At 34.3% G+C, this 20,941-nt stretch overlaps 1 protein-coding gene and 1 non-coding gene across 7 annotated transcripts in view; both read left to right on the top strand.

The window, feature by feature from the left end:
• VPS54 (VPS54 subunit of GARP complex) overlaps nucleotides 1-20,941 on the top strand; it is a 130,808-nt gene that overhangs the window by 32,223 nt on the left and 77,644 nt on the right. For 3 of the 6 annotated variants that reach the window (XM_090281379.1, XM_090281380.1, XM_090281382.1), the window contains exons 3-7: nucleotides 214-455; nucleotides 8,619-8,697; nucleotides 11,147-11,181; nucleotides 12,330-12,461; nucleotides 16,017-16,402. In XM_090281379.1, coding sequence (XP_090137505.1) covers nucleotides 214-455; nucleotides 8,619-8,697; nucleotides 11,147-11,181; nucleotides 12,330-12,461; nucleotides 16,017-16,402 — 874 coding nt within the window. The remainder of the gene's footprint in view (nucleotides 1-213; nucleotides 456-8,618; nucleotides 8,698-11,146; nucleotides 11,182-12,329; nucleotides 12,462-16,016; nucleotides 16,403-20,941) is intronic. The other 3 variants (XM_090281381.1, XM_090281383.1, XM_090281384.1) reach the window with 3 other exon arrangements.
• Nucleotides 2,508-2,709, top strand: LOC150006062 (small nucleolar RNA SNORA73 family). The gene has a single exon (XR_016512104.1). It is a non-coding gene; the product is annotated as a small nucleolar RNA SNORA73 family (small nucleolar RNA).

The raw sequence follows: 20,941 nt of genomic DNA, 5'->3' as shown, positions 1-20,941 counted from the left end.
ATATCTTCTATCTTATACATATTTTTTCCTCCTTTGGCAATTGATACTGAAAGTTCAAGTTTATATAATCAGATTGACTTTTATTAAAACATTTGCTATAGAAGAGAGTTTAGTTGCTTTGTATAATGTAGAATCTAAGCATTTTTATTTTTCTACGATGTACTTTCAAACATAGAACTTACTTTACAGAGTTCTCTTGTTTACTTTTTGCAGGTGATTCAAATAGTGTATGTGTTGCCCCATCTCTAGTTACAGATCAACATAGATGGACTATATATCATTCCAAAGTAAATCTCCCAGCAGCATTAAATGATCCTAGATTAGCAAAAAGAGAATCTGACTTCTTCACAAAAACATGGGGATTGGACTTTGTGGACACTGAAGTCATACCTTCATTCTACCTCCCACAGATCAGCAAGGAACATTTTACAGTCTATCAACAGGAAATCTCTCAGGTAATATGTAATCTTGAAATTAGTTTTAGTCAGATCAAAATTAATAGAAATTCTTTTAGTTTGATTTATAATGGATTTTGACCAATAGTCTTTGAGGAACATATTATATTCTTTTTTGTTCATTCTGTACTGGGTTGTATTTAATTCTTTGCTTAGATTTATGTAAATATATTTCTCTTACTATAGGGATTTTTCAGAATATTCCTAATAGGAAAAGAGGAGCAAATTTAAACCAAAGTAAACAGAAAAAAGAAATAAACATCTAAGTCGTAATCAATGAAGTATAAAATAGAGGAACAATAGAGAAAATCAGTGAAACCCAAAGCTGGGCTATTCATGAGAAAACCATTAAAACTGACAAACCTCTAGCAATACTGATCAGGAACAAAGGAAAGAAGACAAAATCACCAATAACAAGAATGAGAGTGGTGATATCACTACAGATTCTCCAGAGATTAAGGGACTGATAATAAATATGAGCAACTTTATGCCAGTAAATGTAACAACTTAGATGAACTAACAAATTCCTTGAATGACACAAATTACCAGAGCTCTATCAAGAAGAAATAGATAACCTAAATAGCCTTATCTTTATTTTAAAAATTGATATGTATGTAGTTAAGTACCTTTCCACAAAGAAAACTCAGGCCCAGATGGCTTCTTTGTTGAATTCTACCAAGCATTTAAGAAAAAAAAACAAGTCTGCATATATTTTTTCACATTTTGGTGAGGATGTGGAGGACAAGGCCAGTGCTGAGATGAGACAAGTGAGGTGCCTAAGTGTAAAATGTGAAGGGGCAGCAGAATCTGAAAGTAGGTGCCTCCTTAAATACTAAACTCATGGCTCCTTGCTTGCCTCACCCTATTGCCAGCCATGGTGGAGTAACCAGAGCTCATATACTATTGGTGGGAATTTAAAATGGTACAACCCTTTTGGAAAGCAGTTTGGCAATTTCTTAAAAAGCTAAAAATACTTCTGATTCAGCATATAAGGAACTTGGAAGTTTTTACTTCAGTCATCACAAGAAGAAAGTATTTGAACAAACATCAAATCAACAAGTAAGAAGCTATTTGAAGGTCACAGTCCAGGGGCACAGACTTATTAAAAGACTGAGACCTAATCAAAAGACTAGAATGCTTCCCCTCCTTCCATACCTTACCACTATATCCATAGGGAACCTGTATAATAATAGGGGAATACAATGGAAAGACCTGCATATATCAGACTTTATTTAAGAAGTCTCTAATGACAGCAGGGAAGACCAAAACAAGGACACCATAGGAAATTTTAGCTTCAGACACCTGTAGCTACAGCAAACAGTGAATACAGCCTACTTCCTAGCTGGGTAAACATAAGAGCTGGCAATAAAGGCCTACTTACCTCAGTTCTTTTTATCTAGTGCGTCATATGTGGCTTTCAACAATAAAAAAATTATATAATAAAGACAACGGTTTAAAGAGACAGCAAGTGCCAGAACAAAATACAGATATAGCAGCAGTGTTGGAATACCAGACTGGAAATTTAAAACAACTATGCTTAATATGCTGAGGTCCTAAGGAAAATGTGGACAACATATAAGAATAAATGGGTAGTGTAAGCAGAGAGATGTAAAATAAGAAAGAATCAAAAGAAAATGCTACAAATTAAAACATAAATAGAAGTGAATAATGCCTTTGATGGATTTCTAAATAGACTTGGAATGGCAGAGGAAAGAATCAGTGAGCTTAAGGAAATGTTGATAGAAACTTATAAAAATGTGTGGGTTGAAGTGAAAACAGTGCTTAGGAGGAAATTTAATAGTATTGAATACATTTATTAGGGAAGAAGAAAGATCTAAAATGAATATGATCAAGCTTCCACCTTAGAAAACCAGAAAAAGAAGAGAAAATTAAATTTAAAGTAATCAGAATAAAAAAAATAATAAAAATTAGAGCATAAATCAGTGAAATTGCAAGCAGGAACTCAGTAGAGAAAACCAAAACCAAAAGCTGGTTCTTTGAAAAGATGAATCAATTTGATAACCCTCTAAACAGTTTAAGAAAAAAGATAATCCAACATGGATATCCCTGGGAGGTCACTCTCCCTGGGGCTCTGTCCAGGTGGTGTAGTGGGGCATAGGGCTCTGACCTGTGATGTAGAGTCCCTTTCCACAATGTTGGAGAAAAAGCCAGGCTTTGAGTCTGCACCTGCGTATTTGTACAGCTTCTCAGAGTTCTGTGGACAATGAGGAGACAAGCCATGCAGGAAACATCTAAAAAAAAAGGAAGAAAAGAAAAGAAAAACAGAGAAGATGTAAATTAATAATGATCCCATGGATATTAAAAAGATAATAAAAGAATGTTCTGAACATTTGATAATCTAGATGAAATGTAGCAATTTCTTGAAAGACACAATCTACCATAATTTACACATGAGGAATAGGTACTCTGAATAAACCTATTCTTATTAAAGAAATTGGATCAATAATAAACTCTCAAAACAGAAATTCTTTGTATTCTATTCCAGAAAAATACACTCAAAGGAGATACTCTCTAATTTATTCAATTAGGCTAGCATTAACCTAATACTAAAATTAGACAGATTTTTAAAAATATATTTTGGTTACGCTATTACAGTTGTCCCAATTTTCCCCCTTTGCCTCCCTCCACCCAGTACCACTATTCCCTCCAGCAACCGCCCCCTACACTTCCCCTGTTAGTTCATGTCCATGGATAGTGCATGTAAGTTTTTTGGCTACTCCCTATACTGTTCTTAACATTCCCGTGTCTATTTTGTACCTACCAATTTGTGCTTCTTAATCTCTGCACCTTTCTCCCCACTTTCCCCAGCTGATAACCCTCAAAATGATCTCCATATCTTTGATTCTGTTTCTGTTCTGCTTGTTTGCTTAGTTTTTTATTTGGATTCAGTTATTGATAGCTGTGGATTTATTGCCATTTTAATGTTCATGATTTTGATCTTTTTTTTTTTTTTTCTTAAATAGGACCCTTTAACATTTCATATAATAATGGCTTGGTGATGAAGAACTCCTTTAGGTTTACCTTGTCTGGGAAGCACTTTATCTGCCCTTCCATTCTAAATGATAGCTTTGCTGGATAGAGTAATCTTGGTTGTAGGTCCTTGTTTTTCATCACTTTGTTGAATACTTCTTGCCAGTATCTTCTTGATTGCAAAGTTTCTTTTGAGAAATCAGCTGACGGGCCTATGGAAAACTCCTTTGTAGGTAACTCTGCTTTTCTCTTGCTGCTTTTAAGATTTTCTCTTTATATTTAACTTTTAGCATTTTAATTATGTATCTTGGTGTGATCCTCTTTGAGTCCAACTTGTTTGGGACACTGTACTTCCTGCATTTGTATGTCTATTTCCTTCATCAACTTAGGGAAGTTTTCCTTCATTATTTTTTTCAGATATGTTTTCAGTTTCTTGATCTTTCTCTTTTCCTTCTGGTAACCCTATGATTTGTATGTTGGTATGTTTAAAGTTGTCCCAGAGGTTTCTAAGCCTGTCCTCATTTTTTTCAATTCTTGTTTCTTTCTGTTCTGAGTGAATGTTTATTTCTTCCTTTTGCTCCAAATCGTTGATTTGAATCCCATCTGCCTTCCCATCACTGTTGGTTCCCTGTATATTTGTCTTAGTTGTACTTTGTATAACCTTCCCTTCTTCCTTTGTTTTGTGGCTGTACTCCATCATTTCTCTGAGCATCCTGATCACCAGTGTCTTGAACTCTGCATCTGATAAGTTGGCTATCTTCATTTCGTTTAATTCTTTTTCTGGGGTTTTGTTCTGTTCTTTCACTTGGGCCATATTTCTTCCCCCCATCAACTGGCAGTCTCCCTGTGTTTGTTTCTGTGTATTGGGTAGAGTTGCTTTGACTCTGTCTTCATAGTATGACCTAATGTAGTAGGTGTCCTGTAGGGTCCAGTGGCACAGCCTCCCCTATCACCCAAGCTGGGTACTGGCAGTGTGCCTTTCGTGTGGGCTGAGTATACCCTTCTCTTATAGTTGAGCCTTGGTTGCTGTTGGCAGATCAATGGGGATTTATCCAGGCCAGTCAGCTTCAAGGGCTGGCTGTGACCACTGACTACCAACCTCACCCTCCATGGAGGATCAGCTGTCTGGCTAAGTTTTTTACGGCATTGAAGTGCCCAATGAGTTTCTGGAGCATCCTGATAACCCGTGTTTTGAACCGTGCATCTGATAAATTGCTTATCTTCATTCCTTTTAGTTCTTTTTCTGGAGTTTTATTCTTTCATTTGGGCCATATTTCTTTGTCTCATTTTGGCAGCCTTTCTGTGTGTGTTTCTGTGTATTAGGTAGAGCTGCTTTGACTCCCGCTCTTAGCCCACTATTAAGTTGTATGTTGTGGAGTCTCAGGTAATTGCCATAGCAGAGCCATCTGTGTCACCACTCTGTTGCTCTTTGTGTGGAAGGGCTCACAGAGGGGACAGTACTGCTGCCTGGCCTCTGGAGTTTTGCGCTGGATGAAGCTGCTTCCCCATTTGCACTTCACTTTCTCCCTGTATGCCACTGGTGCCCTTCCCGCTCTTGTCCTGGTGCTGAATCCTGGGCAGGGGGAACCCTGGGATGAGTGATCTGGACTAGGGCTGGGATCCCTTACTCCCAAGGTATCCCTCTTGTTCTTTATGCATCATATGTGGATGTGGGACCACCCGTTCCCTTCACTGTGCCTCTCTGCATCTCCGCCCCTCTGCGCATCTGGATGAGTGTGATTTCTTTAAATCCTTGGCTGTCAGACTTCTACACAGCTCAATTTTCTGACAATTCTGCATGATATTTGTTTTGTAGTATAGCTGTATTTTTTGCTATAATTGTGCCTGGAAGCAAGGTTTGTTTACCAATGCCTCCATCCTGACTAGAAGTCCTTAGACAAAGGTGTTCTAAGAAAGAAAAACTACAGACCAATATCTCTCATGAACAAGGATGTAAGAATTCTTAACAAAATATTAGAACAGGGATTTTCAACCTTTCTCATCTCCTGGCACATATAAACTAATTACTAGAATTCTGTGGCAAACAAAAGTATTTTTTGCTGACCTGACAAAAAATTAAGTATAATTTTGATTTATTCTCACCAGATGACTATTATTGTGTTGGCTGCTGTTATTTATTAATTTGACAATCTAAGGGAAAAGAGGTCAGTGCCCCTGGGTAATAAGTCAGGTATTGCATATTTTAAAGATTGTTGTGGCACATCAGTTGAAAATTGCTGTATTAGAAAATCAAACCAAAAATGTATGAAAAGAGCTATATACCACAACCAAGTAGGATATACCCGGATTTTCAAGGCTGGTTCGATATTCAAAACCAATTAGTGTAATCCAGCACATTGACAGGATAAAGAAGAAAAATTATATGTTTATTAGTAATAATAGAGAAAACATTTGACAGAATTCAATATGGATTATGATTTAAAAAAAAAAATCTCAGCAAACCAGAAACATAGGGGAACTTCCTCAGCTTGATTAAGAACATCTCCAAAAACTCTACAGCTAATGGTGAGATACTAGAGACTTTCCCTTTAAGCTCAGGGACAAGGTAAGGGTGTCCCTTCACACCATTCCTATTCAACATCACACTGGAAACCCTAACTAACGCAGTGAGACAAGAAAAGGAAATAAAGTGTACACAGATTGGGAAGGAAGAAATTAAACTATATTTACAGATGAAATGATTGTCTGTGTAGAAAATCCCAGAGAATCAAAAAAAGAAACTTTTTGGAACTAATAAGCAATTATATAGCAAGGCTGCAAGATACAAGGATACTGTTACAAAAGTTTGTTTTCTTATACACTACTGATGTACAATTAGAATTTGAGTTGAAAACCCAACACCATTTATATTACCACCAAAGAAAATGAAATACTTAGGTACAACTGTAACAAAATATGTATAATATCTATATGAGGAGAACTAAAAAATTCTGATGAAATCAAAGAAGGTCTGAATAAATGGAGAGAGATACCCTGTATACATGTATAGGAAGACTCAATATTGTCAAAAAATCTTTTTCCCAACTTTCTCTATAGATTCAATGCAATCCCAGTTAAAATCCTAGCAATTTATTTGTTCATCTGAGAAGCTGATTCCAAGGTTCATATGGAAATGGAAAGGAGAATAGCTAACACATTATTGAAGGAGAAGAACAGAGTTGAAGGACTGATACTACCTGACTTAAGGACTTACTGTAAAGCTGTAGTGATACAGACAGTGCGGTATTGGTGAAAGAACAGACCATATAAACAAAAGGAATAGAATAGACAGCTCAGAAATAGACCTACACAGACATGGCCAGTTGATTTTTGACAAAGGTGTAAAGGCAATTCAATCAGGAAAGGAGAGTCTTTTGAATAAATAGTGCTGGAAGAACTAGACATTCACATGCCAAAAAATAAAAAAATAAAAAAATTTAGACACAGACTACCTAAACTTTTCAAAGAAAGTAGAGCAAAAAGGGTCATATACCTAAGTATAAAATGCAAAACTGTAAAACGTCTAGAAGATAACATAGAAAATTTATGACCTTGAGTTTGGTGATGACTTTTAAATATGGCATCAAAAGCACAATCAGTGAAAGAAAAAATTGACATGTTGACTTTATAAAAATTAAAAACTTCCACTCTGAGAAGAATACTGTTAAGAGAAGGAAGACAAGCCAGAGACTGGAAGAAAATATAAATGATAAAGGACAGGTATCTAAAATATACAAAGGACTCTTAAGACTTAGTAAGAAAACAACCCAATTAAAAAAAATGGGCAAAGGATTTGAATGGATATTTCTCTGGAGGAGATATACAAATGACTAATAAGAACATGAAAAGATGGCCAACATCAATAATGGTTTTAAATGGTAAATTTTATGTTATGTAATTTTAACACACACACACACACACACACACACAGTGGGCAAAATATCTGAACAAATATCTCACCAAAGATGGTAAATAAATGTGTCAAATAATGATCATCATGATATGCCATCAGGAAATTGCAAATTGAAACATGAGATGCCACTACACATCTGTTGAAATGGCAAAAATCTGTCCTGGCTGAATAGCTCAACCTGTTAGAGCATCACCCCTATAAGCAAAGGTTGCGGGTTCAAGCCTGGGTCAGGGCACCTATAAAAATCAACCAATGAATGCATAAGTATGTGGAACAATAGCCCTGGCCATGTGGTCTGGTTGGAGTGTTGTCTTGTACACCAAAAGGTTACAAATTTCGTTCTTGGTCAGGGCACATACCTAAGTTGCAGGTTTGATCCCTGGACGAGGCCCGTACAGGAGGCAACCAATCAATGTTTCTTTTTCATATCAATGATTCTCTTTCTCTGTCTTCTCTTTCTAAAAATCAATAGACATATCCTAGGTGAGTATTTAAGAAAAGTGGGACAACAAATTGATACTTCTCTCTCTTTACCTTCCTCTCTAAAATCAATTAAAAAAATAGTTTTGAAATGGCAGAAATCCGAAATGCCGACAGCACCAAATGCTAGCAAGGATGTGGGCTAATAGGAATTCTCATTCATTGTGGTTACAGATACAAAATGGTATAGCCACTTTGAAAGACAGTTCTGTATAGTTTCTGATAGAACTATCAGAACTCTGAATACCAATAGCCCAGTGATTTTTGGTTAACACACTCACTTTCCCATGTGTCCTATTTATGTTATCTCTGAAAAGATAACAATGTTGTTAGTGGGTATTTAATCTGAAATCAGACCAGATTTTTTTTATTTTTTTAATTAGTGTTAACTAATAAATCTATTTTAGGTATATTGGTTTCCAGATTTTCTTTCTTATTTTAGAAATTTATTTTCTTAGTTGATTTCTGTTATATAAATAAGGTTTTTTTTTTTTCATTTGCTTTCCTACTTTTTTCCAAATTTATGGAGATTTTTACTAATTATGTAAAGTGGATGAGTGTAAATATGTAGGTGTTCATACATCTCGGTGATATTTAGTTTATTAAGCATACTTATTATTTATATAAGTTCAAGAACCTAGTGATTTCATATTTAAAAATCATAGAACTAATTTGGTATATCTGATATCCTATTGTGAAACATGTTGTTGCTTTGAATATATAATACATATTCCCACATAGCATTGATCACATTATTTATTTAATTGTCCTTTTATTAGAGAGAGAAGATTCACGAGAGATGCAAGAATATTTGTCCTCCTAAAGATACCTTTGACAGGACTCTCTTACATACTCATGGTATGAATATGTGCTATTTGTAGCATAGCATAAATATTAATGAACAAAATTTTTATTTTGGGAACTTGTTGGCTGTCATACCTATAATTTTTATTTCTAGTGATACTTTTATAAACTACAGTTACAATGTTTTCTAAAAGCTTTTAGAGAAAAATCTTGGGTTTGATTGTAGTGTTGTCTTCAATAAATTCTTATTTAATATATGGATGCTTGGTACTGTGCTTGTTGTTTAAAAATAGATGAATAAGAAATAGTCCCAAGAAGCTGATGGTCTCCTCGGTAAGGTTAAAAAGAAACAAACAAACTGAAAATTGTAGCACTTTATATTAGGTAGTAAGTTCAGCATGGTAATTGTATAGAGCTCTTAATTTAGCCCTAGAAGATTTCCTAGAGTTGATGATGATTGCTAGCTATTGAGAAAGATTTATGTGGGAAAAGGCCTTATGGGAAGAGGGAACAGTTTGTACAAAGCTATAGAGTCAAGAGATAAATGAGCATGTTCAAGGGACTGCAAGAGTTCAGTATGTTGGCTCTACTGGGAGCAAGAAAAGAAGCTGAAGAAATAGGCAGGAGTCAGATCAAGAGCCTTGGATGCCATGCTAAGGAATATTTCTTTTCTTAAAGCAATATAGAGCTACAAAATTTTTAACCAGAAATAATCAGATTTATGGTTATACATTTCACTGTGAAAACAGTTGGGGATAATAAATTTTTGGATGATGATAAAATTGGAGGCAAGGAGACAGTTGGAGGCTATTGCATTAAATCAAATGAGAAATCATGTGGCCCTAAATAGCAGTTATAATAAAGATGGAGAGGAAGTTAGGCCTTTGAGAGATTGAGGCACAGGTTTTGGTGGTCACTTAGTTGTTGGTGATGGAACAAGTTGATTCAAGGAGGACTCCCAGGTTTCTTGCTTGGGCAACTGATAAAATTCAGTGAGGAGAGCAATATAAGAGGAGGAATTTTGGAAGAGATGGAAACTACTTAATTGTACAATACTTTTGCAAGGAAGATGTCTGGTATGCAATCTGGAGCTCAGGAAAGAGATCTGTGCTGGAAGTGCAGGTATAGTAGACATTATCATAGACAATATGCTAGATAATATCATGGTAGTTGAATCCAAGGACATGGATGGGATCATCCAGGAAGGATGTGAATAATGAGAGGCAAAGAACTGATGATAGAATGCTAGGGAGCTGTCACATTTAAGGGGCAGATAGAAAATGAGGTAATTGTGAAGGAGATTATAAAGAAGTAGTAAGAGAGAGAGAATCAACAAAGAGAGAATTCCAAGTGAGAATGATTAGTCTACAATATCAGAATACTTCAGTTTGTGCACTGAGAAATTTTCATGGATTTGGCAATTTAGGAGATTTTAGGGGAAAGCATTTAAACTGGAGTAATGGTTACAGAAACCTCAATACTGCCCATTAAAGTGTGAGTTCAAGAAGAAGAAATGGAGACTACCAGTGTGGATTTGACTTGAAGATCTGAGATATAGGCCATTGATAATGGAGGGAACAGAGTGGAAGAATGTTTTTGCATTGCTTGGACTAGATGAAGCAAGGGAGGCATTTGCATAATCCTGACAGCGAATGCTGTCTTTAATTTTACACCAGAGTCCTCCCTTGCCTCAATCTAGTTTGGGCCCTGTGTTTTTCTTCCTTCCTTCCTTTCCTTTCTCCCCTCCCCTCCCTTCCTCTCTTCTCTTTCTCTTTTTCTTTTTAATAGCAGAGAACGGAACATATTTATATGCAGAGAGGAAAATGCTCTCAGGAGGAAGAGGTTGGAGATATGGAGAGAGGCAGGGTTATTGAGCAAGTGAGCTCACAGAAGAGACAGGAGGGGATGGGTTACTTTTGGAAAGGAGGGTACCTTGTCTGAAATCTTATTGGTGAGATGAAGGTAAAGTAGGTTTAATTGCAGATAAGTTTGTAGATGATATAAACTAAAATGTATAAGAAAAATTAATATATTTAAAAATATTTAAAATATTTTGATCAAAAGAAATTATGGAAGGGATGATAGATGTTTTGAACAACAATAAAACAGTGCTTCTATTTTAGAATCTAATTCATTTTTAAAAACTATGTAGCGTGACAAACTTAATTTCCCTGAAACTTAGTAAGGTAGCATCAGGTTTTCTGTGTAGCTAATCATTGTAGACTAATTCACTGTAGACTAATTATTCTCACTTAAAATGTATTTAGTTGTTTTACTGCTACTATAAAATTGATTAAAGTTATTTGAACATATGCCTTATTCAGTGCTTTGCATACTACTAAGGATCTAGGAAGTGCTTGATAGATACATGTTAAACAAAGAAACTTAAGTGGTTATTTGGTTGTGACCTAGTACAGTATTAAATCTTGTCAAAGTATATTTTATGGAAGTAAAATTTAAAAAAGTTTAAAAATCATATTTTCCCTTTTCCTTTTTTTCATAGATAAATCCAGGACAGATCTGGAGCAAGTACCTAAGGTACTTATGGGGATACAAAGAATAATGAGCTATAAATCCAATTTTACAGGAACATATTCCAGGGGGAGATGCACATTTTTAGTAAATAATTTTTGTTAAGTATGAGATAGATAAGTGAACATGGTATACTTATGTTCAGAGATGGGGTGATTAATCTCTGTGTCATACACAGAGACATGTTTGCCCGTGTGGGTTGAAAAGGAAGATAGGCAAGGGAATTCTAGGCCAAATACATGTATAAAGATACTTAAGCATAAGTGGGTATGGAAGATAGTTGAGTACTGCTCAAATTTAACTTGTAAAGAGTGGGAGTGGCAAGATAATAAGCTGTAAGTGGGTCCAAAAAATTGAAGGGCTCTGAGTGGCTTTCTACAGTTTGGTCTGTGGGTCATGTGAATCCATCGAGAGATTTAAACAGAGAAGTTAATTCAGTTATACTTACATTTTAAAGAGCTGACAGCAATGTAGTGAATAGATTGGGGAAGGACATCATTAAGTGTCCATTTACTATAATCCAGAGATAATGAAGAGCTGCTTTGATGAATTGCTGTGGAGGTAGACAAGAGAGGAGATTCAAGCAATATTTAGGAAATATAGTAAATACGGCTTAGTACACAGATGGTTGTGATATGTAAGAGAAAAAGAGTAGGCTTTTCATGAACTTGAATTTAGTTTGGTTTTAAAATTTAGTGTTATGTCTAATCTAGAAACCCAATTTTGAAAGAATTTTGAGTAGGGAAAGTAGAAATGTAAGTATAGAGAAGTTGATAAATGGCATTTAAAAAAACCCACTCTCTGTGGGAAATAATATGGAAATTTTAGGATAAGTATGATATCTCCCTTTGATATATGCCCAGTGGGACTACTTCAGTGCATTTGATTGAGTTTTAATGGAATGATCATCTCCATTGGTAAAGGGGAAAAAAATTATTTGTCTATCTTTCATGAGCATACTTAGCTTGATGAGACTTTAATTTTACATTTTTCTACAGATTTTTATGTAAATAACTCAGCCTTGTTATCACTTGCTTTTGCTGTTTATGCTGAGATCCAAATTAATTATTGTTTAGTGGTCTTATGATACAAGAAAGGATAATGGATGTAAAGAAAATGTTTTTCTAATGCAGGGAAATGCATTTTTTTAATAGATTTTTATGAAACCAGATTTTGCCTTGGACGATTCTTTAACTTTTAATTCAGTTTTACCATGGTCTCATTTTAATACTGCTGGTGGAAAAGGAAATCGTGATGCAGCTTCCTCAAAGTTGCTACAAGAAAAGGTATTTTCTTTTTTACTTTTTCCACATAAAAATTTTTTTCTAGTTAAGTGGTGCTACTTGGTGTGGGTTCAGATTTAGTTATTTTGTAAGCACTACTTTTAAATTTCATTTTGTTGTTAATAGATAATTATAAGCCTTCAAATCTTAATTGATAAAGCAATAGTATTTTGTTTCAGTGGAATACAAGTTGTGCTGGTGAAAAGGAAAAGCTTATTATTTGAGTACTGATTATCTGAAACAGCAGTTGATAGAATTACAATTGAAAATGTATGTTAGACAACACATGTAATTAAAATTGCTTTACATTTATCCCCAACAATATATTGGCCAATTTTATATTCCTTATGATTTAAAGCACAGATAATCAACTTATCCTGAGGCACTGTTTTTCTCTATTTACATACTAAGAGTGATTATTTTAAAGCAAAAATATACCAATATTCCTATTGTATTTTTAGCTTTGCAAATCCAAGTCTTTTGTATATTAGTGAGCAGTTAAATTTTTTTTTTTACAGTGTTCTGTATTTCAGAAATCAACATCTTGAATGCCATTTAAAATGTAGAACTTTAAAAATATCTTAACTCACATATCAAGAATCTTTTAAAATTTGAACAGGAAGTACAGACCTTTGATCTGTTATTTTTTTTCCTTCCCCATACTCAGTTTAGAGCTTTTCTAAAATTGAGTGTGGTTCTTAAACTGAAAAGAAAGCATTTTGTTTTAATCTACTGACATCTCTTGGCAGTCTGAAAGCTTGTCTCAGGAAAACAGTACAATAAGTTAGGTCCAGTCCTCCTCAGCAACTGAAGAAAGAACTAGTTTGGGGAGGATAGAAGAAGAAATGTAGGAAAAGAATCATGAGTATTCCTTTTCTTACAGATATATCGGGATGATCACAAGTTACATAGTCACTGGGGTGTACACCTGAAACTAATATAATAATGTATGTCAATTGTAATAGCAAAATAAAAACGATTTTAAAATGAAAATGAATGCACTTTTTTCTTTGGTAACACTTTCACTTATAAAGATCTTCCTTGAGGGAGAACAGATTCATAAATCTGATGAAAACCATGGGTTTATGGACATAGGCTCACTCCCAGACCACTTTTTCACATTCCAAGTATGTATCCTGATAAATAATACCTTAAAAGACAAAAACAACAAAAGCCAATTAAAATCTCATTGATTTGTATACATACTTCTAGGAATACTTAAAAAATGGTTTCCTTTATAGAATTTTAATAAATGATTTATGAAAATTTATGCCTTTGAAAAGATCAGTGGAATATTGATAAGTTGCTGAAATCTTTAAAATTCAAATGAAACAATTTTCTCTTGATAAGTGTTTAAAGTGACTAATAAAAAAAAATTTTTCGTAAGTTGCAGAATCAGGCTTGTTCTGCTTATATTCTGGCTCCTTCTCATTCTGCTCTGTTTTTAGAAAAGAAATGGAAGACAGATTCTAAGAGAGCACTTTCAGACCCACTTTATGATTGACATCAGCTGTTTTATCTTGCTATTGCTAGCTTTAAAGAAAGGAGATACTACAACCAGGATCAGAGAAATTTGTATTCCCTTGTGCTACTCAAAGTGCTGGCCTATGATAAGATAAGAAGTTAGCACTAGAATGTAAATCATAGCATTGCTTTCTTTTAAGAAAAATTTTTTTTATGAAAAAACAATGCCATGGGCTTAGTGATGTAGTTGATTTACTTTCCAGCAAACTTCCGTTTTTATCACAGACCTGCTAAACAATTCACTGACTGGCAGCAGCATATAAATTGCGTTCTGAATAGCACTGTCCTAAAGGAGTTACCCATTCCCAATTTACTGTTCTGAAAATTGAGTCCATTTTAGCTTGCAATGAACCCTAGTATTTTTGCCCCCATATTGCTTTTCAGGTAAATAAATGAACAGCTGTATTGAAGATGAAAAGAACAACAGCAGAAGGATAAAAATGGAAAGAGATTTAAACTGCGGGAAAATTTCTTGTTTGTGACCTATTTTATATTATTATAGATTACTGAAGGAGCCTTATGGAACATATTGTGTCCATCATGGTTTTAAGGAAACAGGCTAGGTGACCAAGTAATCTCTTCCAATCTTTTGAGTCCTAAATGTTGCAAGTCCATAAACCCTTTAACTCTCTGAATTCTCCTGAGATGTTCAGAAATAATGCCCAAATTTTGAGCTGTAGATTGAAGAGTCTACAAGTAAAAAAATGGGAAAGATATGGAAAGGCACATGCGGTTAGAAAGGAAGAAAAGACAACTCAAGTTTTAGAAGTCCATATTTGAAATTAAAAACCATTTTTCTTATGTATTCTAGGAATTAATCTTGGTAGTGTTAAAAAAAAATATGAACTAATTGTTTAAGGCATTTGCCAACCTTTTAAGAGGAAAATTCATTGGAAATTCACTGAGATTTACAAATTAAAAGAATTTTTGAAATTAAAATAAGCAGCCTTAAAAAAAGATCCAAATTAATTTTAATACTTTTTATGACTTGTGACTAGACCACCAATAAGTCTTTTATAGATTCTTTTTTTTTAATTTTTTAATTTTATTTTTTTATTATTGATTATATTGTTACAACAGTTCCAATTTTCTCCCCCTTGCTCCCCTCCACCCAGCACCCCCCTCCCCCAGAAATCCCCCCCAAGTCCATACCCCTGGTTCGTAAAAATTAACTATCCCCCCCTCTCAAATATAAGGACCCTTTGTAATCTTGTAATGGACAATGGGCGAAGGTCTCAAGCTCCTCTAGCTGCTTCAAGCTGGACATGGTCGTCGTCCTACCTACCCTTGGGTCCAGAAAACCCTAATAAGAGTGGGAGTGTGGAGGGGAGGGTGGCCTTCCCACATGGGGTTTTTATAGATTCTTTAATGTTTTGAGGCAGCATGGTATAGTAGAAACAACTAGCTTCTGAGTCACACAGACCTGGGTTCAAATTTTAGTTTGCCACTTACCACATGACTTTATTCAAGTGATTTAATGTCTATGAACCTCAGTTTCCTCATCTGTAAAATGAAAATAATAATAATACCTATATTCCAAGATTGTTAACATTAGGAAATGATGTATGTAAAATATCAGTGCCTAGTACATAGAAGGAGTAAGTCAGTAAGTAGCTATAATCATCTTTTAGTCAGATCAGTTATGTGTGATGTTGGTGATGATAGTGGTGTCTAGGGGTAAAGAGATCATTCTCAGATGTTAGAATTTGTGAAACTAGATTATAATCTGAGATGACTGTGGGGCACTTTTACTTTCTAGAAAGTGGTTGGTGTTTGGAGGGCAGTGATGGCAGGAGCAGCAGTGGAAGGTAAAACACCTTCTACTCTGTTGTCTAACATTTATTAATTTGGGGGCTATACCTTTCACCTCCCTTCCATTTTGTTATGTCCAATATCAAGGATCCCGTAATCACACAGTTTACACAATAGGATTTAAAATATGTGTAGTAATTTTGTATCATTTTCAGAAAGTATTTGGATAGTCAAGGACTGTATACTTATAATACTCCTTGATTTTTTTCCTTCCCTCTTAAGCTGAGCCATTATCTGGATATTGTGGAAGTAAACATTGCTCACCAGATCTCTCTGCGTTCAGAAGCATTTTTTCATGCAATGACCTCTCAACACGAATTGCAGGACTACCTCAAGAAAACTTCCCAGGCTGTAAAAATGCTTCGAGATAAAATTGCACAGATTGATAAAGTAATGTGTGAAGGATCACTACACATTCTAAGACTGGCACTTACCAGAAATAATTGTGTTAAAGTGTACAATAAACTGAAGTTAATGGCCACTGTACATCAGACTCAACCTACAGTACAGGTGTTGTTATCTACTTCTGAATTTGTTGGAGCATTGGACTTAATAGCAACAACACAGGAGGTTCTACAGCAGGAACTTCAGGGCATCCACAGCTTCCGGTATGTCAATTAAGTAAACCATTAGAAATAGCGTTAGAAACTTTTAAAGGATAAATTTTAATGTGTAACGTTAGATGAAGAAATGTGAATATATTTAAAGTTACATGGTTATTTTTTCTTCCAGATCTGTTTAGTAATGTTATCATTCTGATATTTTAGTCTTAGTAGTTTAGTAATATTATCATTCTGATACTTTAATTTTAGTTAAACAAACAAACAAAACCCATAAGGACCAATATTTAGGGGACATTTGGATGGAGAAGCAAAATTAAATTTTCTAATAGATGAATTAATGAAACACAACTTTGAAAATAACATTTTGAAAATGTGGAAATAGTTTTTTGTTGAGATAGTAGAGATCAGGGTAGAGGAACGAATACCAATATATCTTAAACTTAAGTTAATTTTAAAAGCTCTTGAATAGGGTTTACATTTAATAATTATTAAATTTTATTTCTGATTTTCAGTCTGTTTATCACATTACAAAAAAATTCCATGTGGTGATGGAAAAGACTCAATTTCTCTTAAGTTCTTACTTTGAAAATGTCTTTAAGGTTAGAGTTTTAATTATTTGATGTGAGATCATGACAAAAACGTTTAATTTATAGATAGACCAGCTGCAAACCATCGAAATCTCATTCAGTTAAGCAGGCTTACAGTGTCCTTGTAAAAGTTTTCTATTTGCCAGGAAACCCATCCAAACCTTAACTGCTGAGTAGTTAGAAAGACGTTTTAAGGAAAATATGTGCTCTGTAACTTAAAAGATATTTAATATATTTTGGAAAACTTTGTTTCAAAATAAGTTTATTTTAATTGATTATAAATTCTTATTGACTATTACATAAGGATATACATTTGTAACATTTATTTAGGAAGCATTTTTAAAAACTTATCCCAGCTTTAATTACATAAAGGATTGATTCATTCATTGAAAAAACGGTTTTTAATCACCTATTACATGTCAGACACAAGACAAAATACTGGGAATATAGCCATGTACAGAGCAGAGATGCTCTCTGCTATCACTGATTACAATTTATTTGTCAGGAGAAAGGAGAGAAATTACTGGGTAGTTACAGTACTGTGTAATATAGCATGATGATAAAGGTACAGATTGCTTGGAAGTTCTAACCTTGGAGGAGGAAACTGATCAGCCTTGGATGTTTATACAGAAAGTTTGAGCCACAAACCTCTTTGAGAATCTATTGAAAGCTGTGCTTGGACCTTCTTTTCATAAAAATAACCCTGTAATAAAATTTTACAAGCAATTTTCGTTGATTCATAGTACTTTGAAACCTACTTTGGATTTTCCAGCATGGAACCCAGGGTGACTAAATGATTTTTAGTTTCCTTTTCACCTCTGATAATTTAAATATTTCTCTTTTGTGAATGGATGTGAAAAAAATTTTAAATAATAATTATTTTTGTCACTCTTTAAGAAAAATGGACTTCTGTAATGATAGAAGCTGTGTTTTTCACTTATCACTCCTATATAATATCATGAATGTTAATGAATATTGGGATCCAATTCTACAGAGTAGAGTGCTTTATCCTCTGAATAGGGGACAGTACTCAGAATAGAATCAAAGATTGAATGCTTGCCTGTTAAACACAAATTCTAAAATTGTTCTAATTTTTACCCTAAAGGTCATGCAATTTTAAAAATTTTATTTTCCTTGACTCAAGTTTATGCCCAATAATATTGATAAAAAGTATAGTTATTCAGAGCTATCTAGAAAATATTTAAGAACTGGGTTAATATTTATTCCCAGTATGTCTTATTAGAAGGCAGAATGAAAATTTTATAATCTTCTATTTATTTTGAGCCAAGAAAGAGTATACCTTTATTTTTAACCTTCTTTTTGTTTGTACCTTAACTCAAATGAAAAAATGTTCTTCATAAAAAGGTGTACAGTAAATACTCACTTAATGTCATTGATGGGTTCTTGGGAACTGACTTTCAGCTAGATGATACAAAATGAAACCAGTTTTACCATAGGCTAATTGATATGAACTGGAGTTAAGTTCCTACGGTATATTTGTGGTCACAGAAACATCACCAAACTTCTGAATAAAGACCCCAAAACATTTCTGATAGTAAACATTGAAATAAATGTGAACTATAACTACATTTAAGAAAGATTTTTACATCAAGATAATTATTTTCCAATTCGCTTATTCCAATTCAGGGCGTTTCAGGTGTCTGAAGCCTCTCCTAGCAGCTCAGGGCGCAAGGTGGGAACCAGCAATGGACAGGACACCCTTCCACCTCAGGTCACGTTAACACCCACTCCCACACTCACTCAGACAGGGGCAGTTTAGACACACCAGGTTACCTCACATGCACATCTTTGGGATGTGGAAGGAAACTGGAATACTCAGAGAAAATCCACACAGACATGGAGAGATCGTGCAAAAATTACACAGACATTGGCCCCTGCTGGGAATCTTTTTTTTTTTTTTCCCTTAATGTTATAACGAAAGGATGTTGAATAAAAGGACATTATTCAGGGACCTGCTGTGTATGATTTTTAAAAGGACTTTCAAATATTCTGACTGTCTACATTTTGCTCAAGTATCTCTTTACTGTTATTTTCATTAGAACCTACACATATGTAAGGAATGTTTATTCTTCACATAAAACATTTCTGTAAAGCTGCATATCAAATGTCAGTCCCAGTATGGTTATCACTCTATAAAAGTTTGGTATCAGAACTGTATTGTATTTCTAACTTCTGATAGACATCTTCATGTGCAAATCATGAAGTTTTTCTAATGAAGGAATAATACTGTCTTATAATTGAAATAGTTTAAGGCTAACATTGCAAACCAGTTTTGTTTTGTTTAAATCCTGTTTTGTTTAAATCCTATCTGATGATTTACTTTCTTGACTTTATCATTCCTTTGCTATAAAGTTGTTAAATATCAACATTTTTTAACTTTCTTTTATAGCTTCACAGATATTTTTAAGGACATTTAACTTTATTTGGAAGCTTAAGAATAGTTTTGGGTTCTGTATTTTTGTCTGATAAATTAGGATAACACGTATTTTAGGTCTCTTGTTTACTATAAGCATTAGTGGTATAAAGGTGTGTTCTTAGTTTATTGACATGATTATTCTCTCCCACTAGAAGATGAGATATTGTTCTTGAATTTCACAAACTTTTCTCCTGTTTTTTCATACCAGAGAACAAATTTTAGTCATTTTTGTGAAGCATATTTTAGAAAAGCATAGGGTTTTATTTAAAATAGAAATTTGTTCTTGAAAAAATTACTTATTTGAGAGACACACACACACATACACACAGAGACATCATTTTGTTGTTCCACTTATGTATGCATTCATTGGTTGATTCTAGTATGTGCCCTGACTGAATATCAAATCAGCGAACCTGTTGTATCAGGGTGATTCTCTAACAAACCGAGCTACCCAGCCAGGACCAAAATAAGGAAGCTTTCAGTAGAACCAAGAACTCTGTTGGATTAATCTATTAATAGTCTTTCTGTCTGATAAATCTTAGTCCAGATTTGATTTCAGCTATGTTTTTTTCCTAACACTTTGAAGGGGAACTTTGATATCAAAATCTTCCAATTGTCAAATTACTACAATTGCAAATCTCTTTATTTAAAAATAATGTGTGTACAATTTTTCTGAAAATATATATTTTCTAGTCAGTAGTAGTAAAAAATGCTTATGTATTTTTTCTCATTCTTCTATATTTTTACGTTGATATTATTTTCTGTATAAATTTTTGGTGACTTCTGAACACCCTGACCCTTTTGTTTATACGCTAATGAAATTTAATAACATTCTTCCATATTTTGCCATTTGTGATTTTTTAAAATATGCTTTATTGATTATACTGTTACAGTTGTCCCAATTTCTTTTCCCTTTGTTCCCCTCCACCCAGGGACCCCCTCCCTCCAGTTGTCATCCCCCACCTTAGTCCATGCCCATTGGTTGTGCATATAGTTCTTCTCAACATCTTTTTTTGTACTACTCTCCCTCCTACTATGCTTCTTAATTCCTGTACCATCTCCCTCCCTTTCCCCCCTGCCTCCTCCCAGCTGACCTATCCCCAGTATGTTCCCCATACTTAAAATTCTTTTCCCACTCTCGTTGCCTGCTTAGTTTGTCTTTGTTTCTCTAGCTTCTGTTGTTGGTTATTGTGATACAGTTTTCATTTTAATGTTTCATAGTTTTGATCCTCTTTCTCCTAAACAAGTCCCTTTAACATTTCATATAACAGTGGTTTGGATCTGATGAACTCCTTCAGTTTTACTTTGTCCTGGAAGCACTTTCTCTGCCCTTCTATTCTGAATGACAGCTTTGCTGGATAGAGTAAACATGGTTGTAGGTTTCTGCTTTTCTTTACTGTGAATATTTCTTGCCAGTCTCTTCTTGCCTGCAGAGTTTCCTTTGAGAAATCAGTTGATAGTCTGATCATAATTCATGATTATGAATTTTTTTGTACATAATTCTCTTGTTCTCTCTTGTTGCTTTTAAGATTCTCTCTTTATCCTTAATTTTTGACATTT

Source organism: Furipterus horrens, unplaced genomic scaffold (genome assembly GCF_987537825.1).
Source record: "Furipterus horrens unplaced genomic scaffold, mFurHor1.1.pri manual_scaffold_6, whole genome shotgun sequence".
Lineage (NCBI taxonomy): Eukaryota > Metazoa > Chordata > Mammalia > Chiroptera > Furipteridae > Furipterus > Furipterus horrens.
This window is presented reverse-complemented; position numbering and strand designations above follow the sequence as displayed.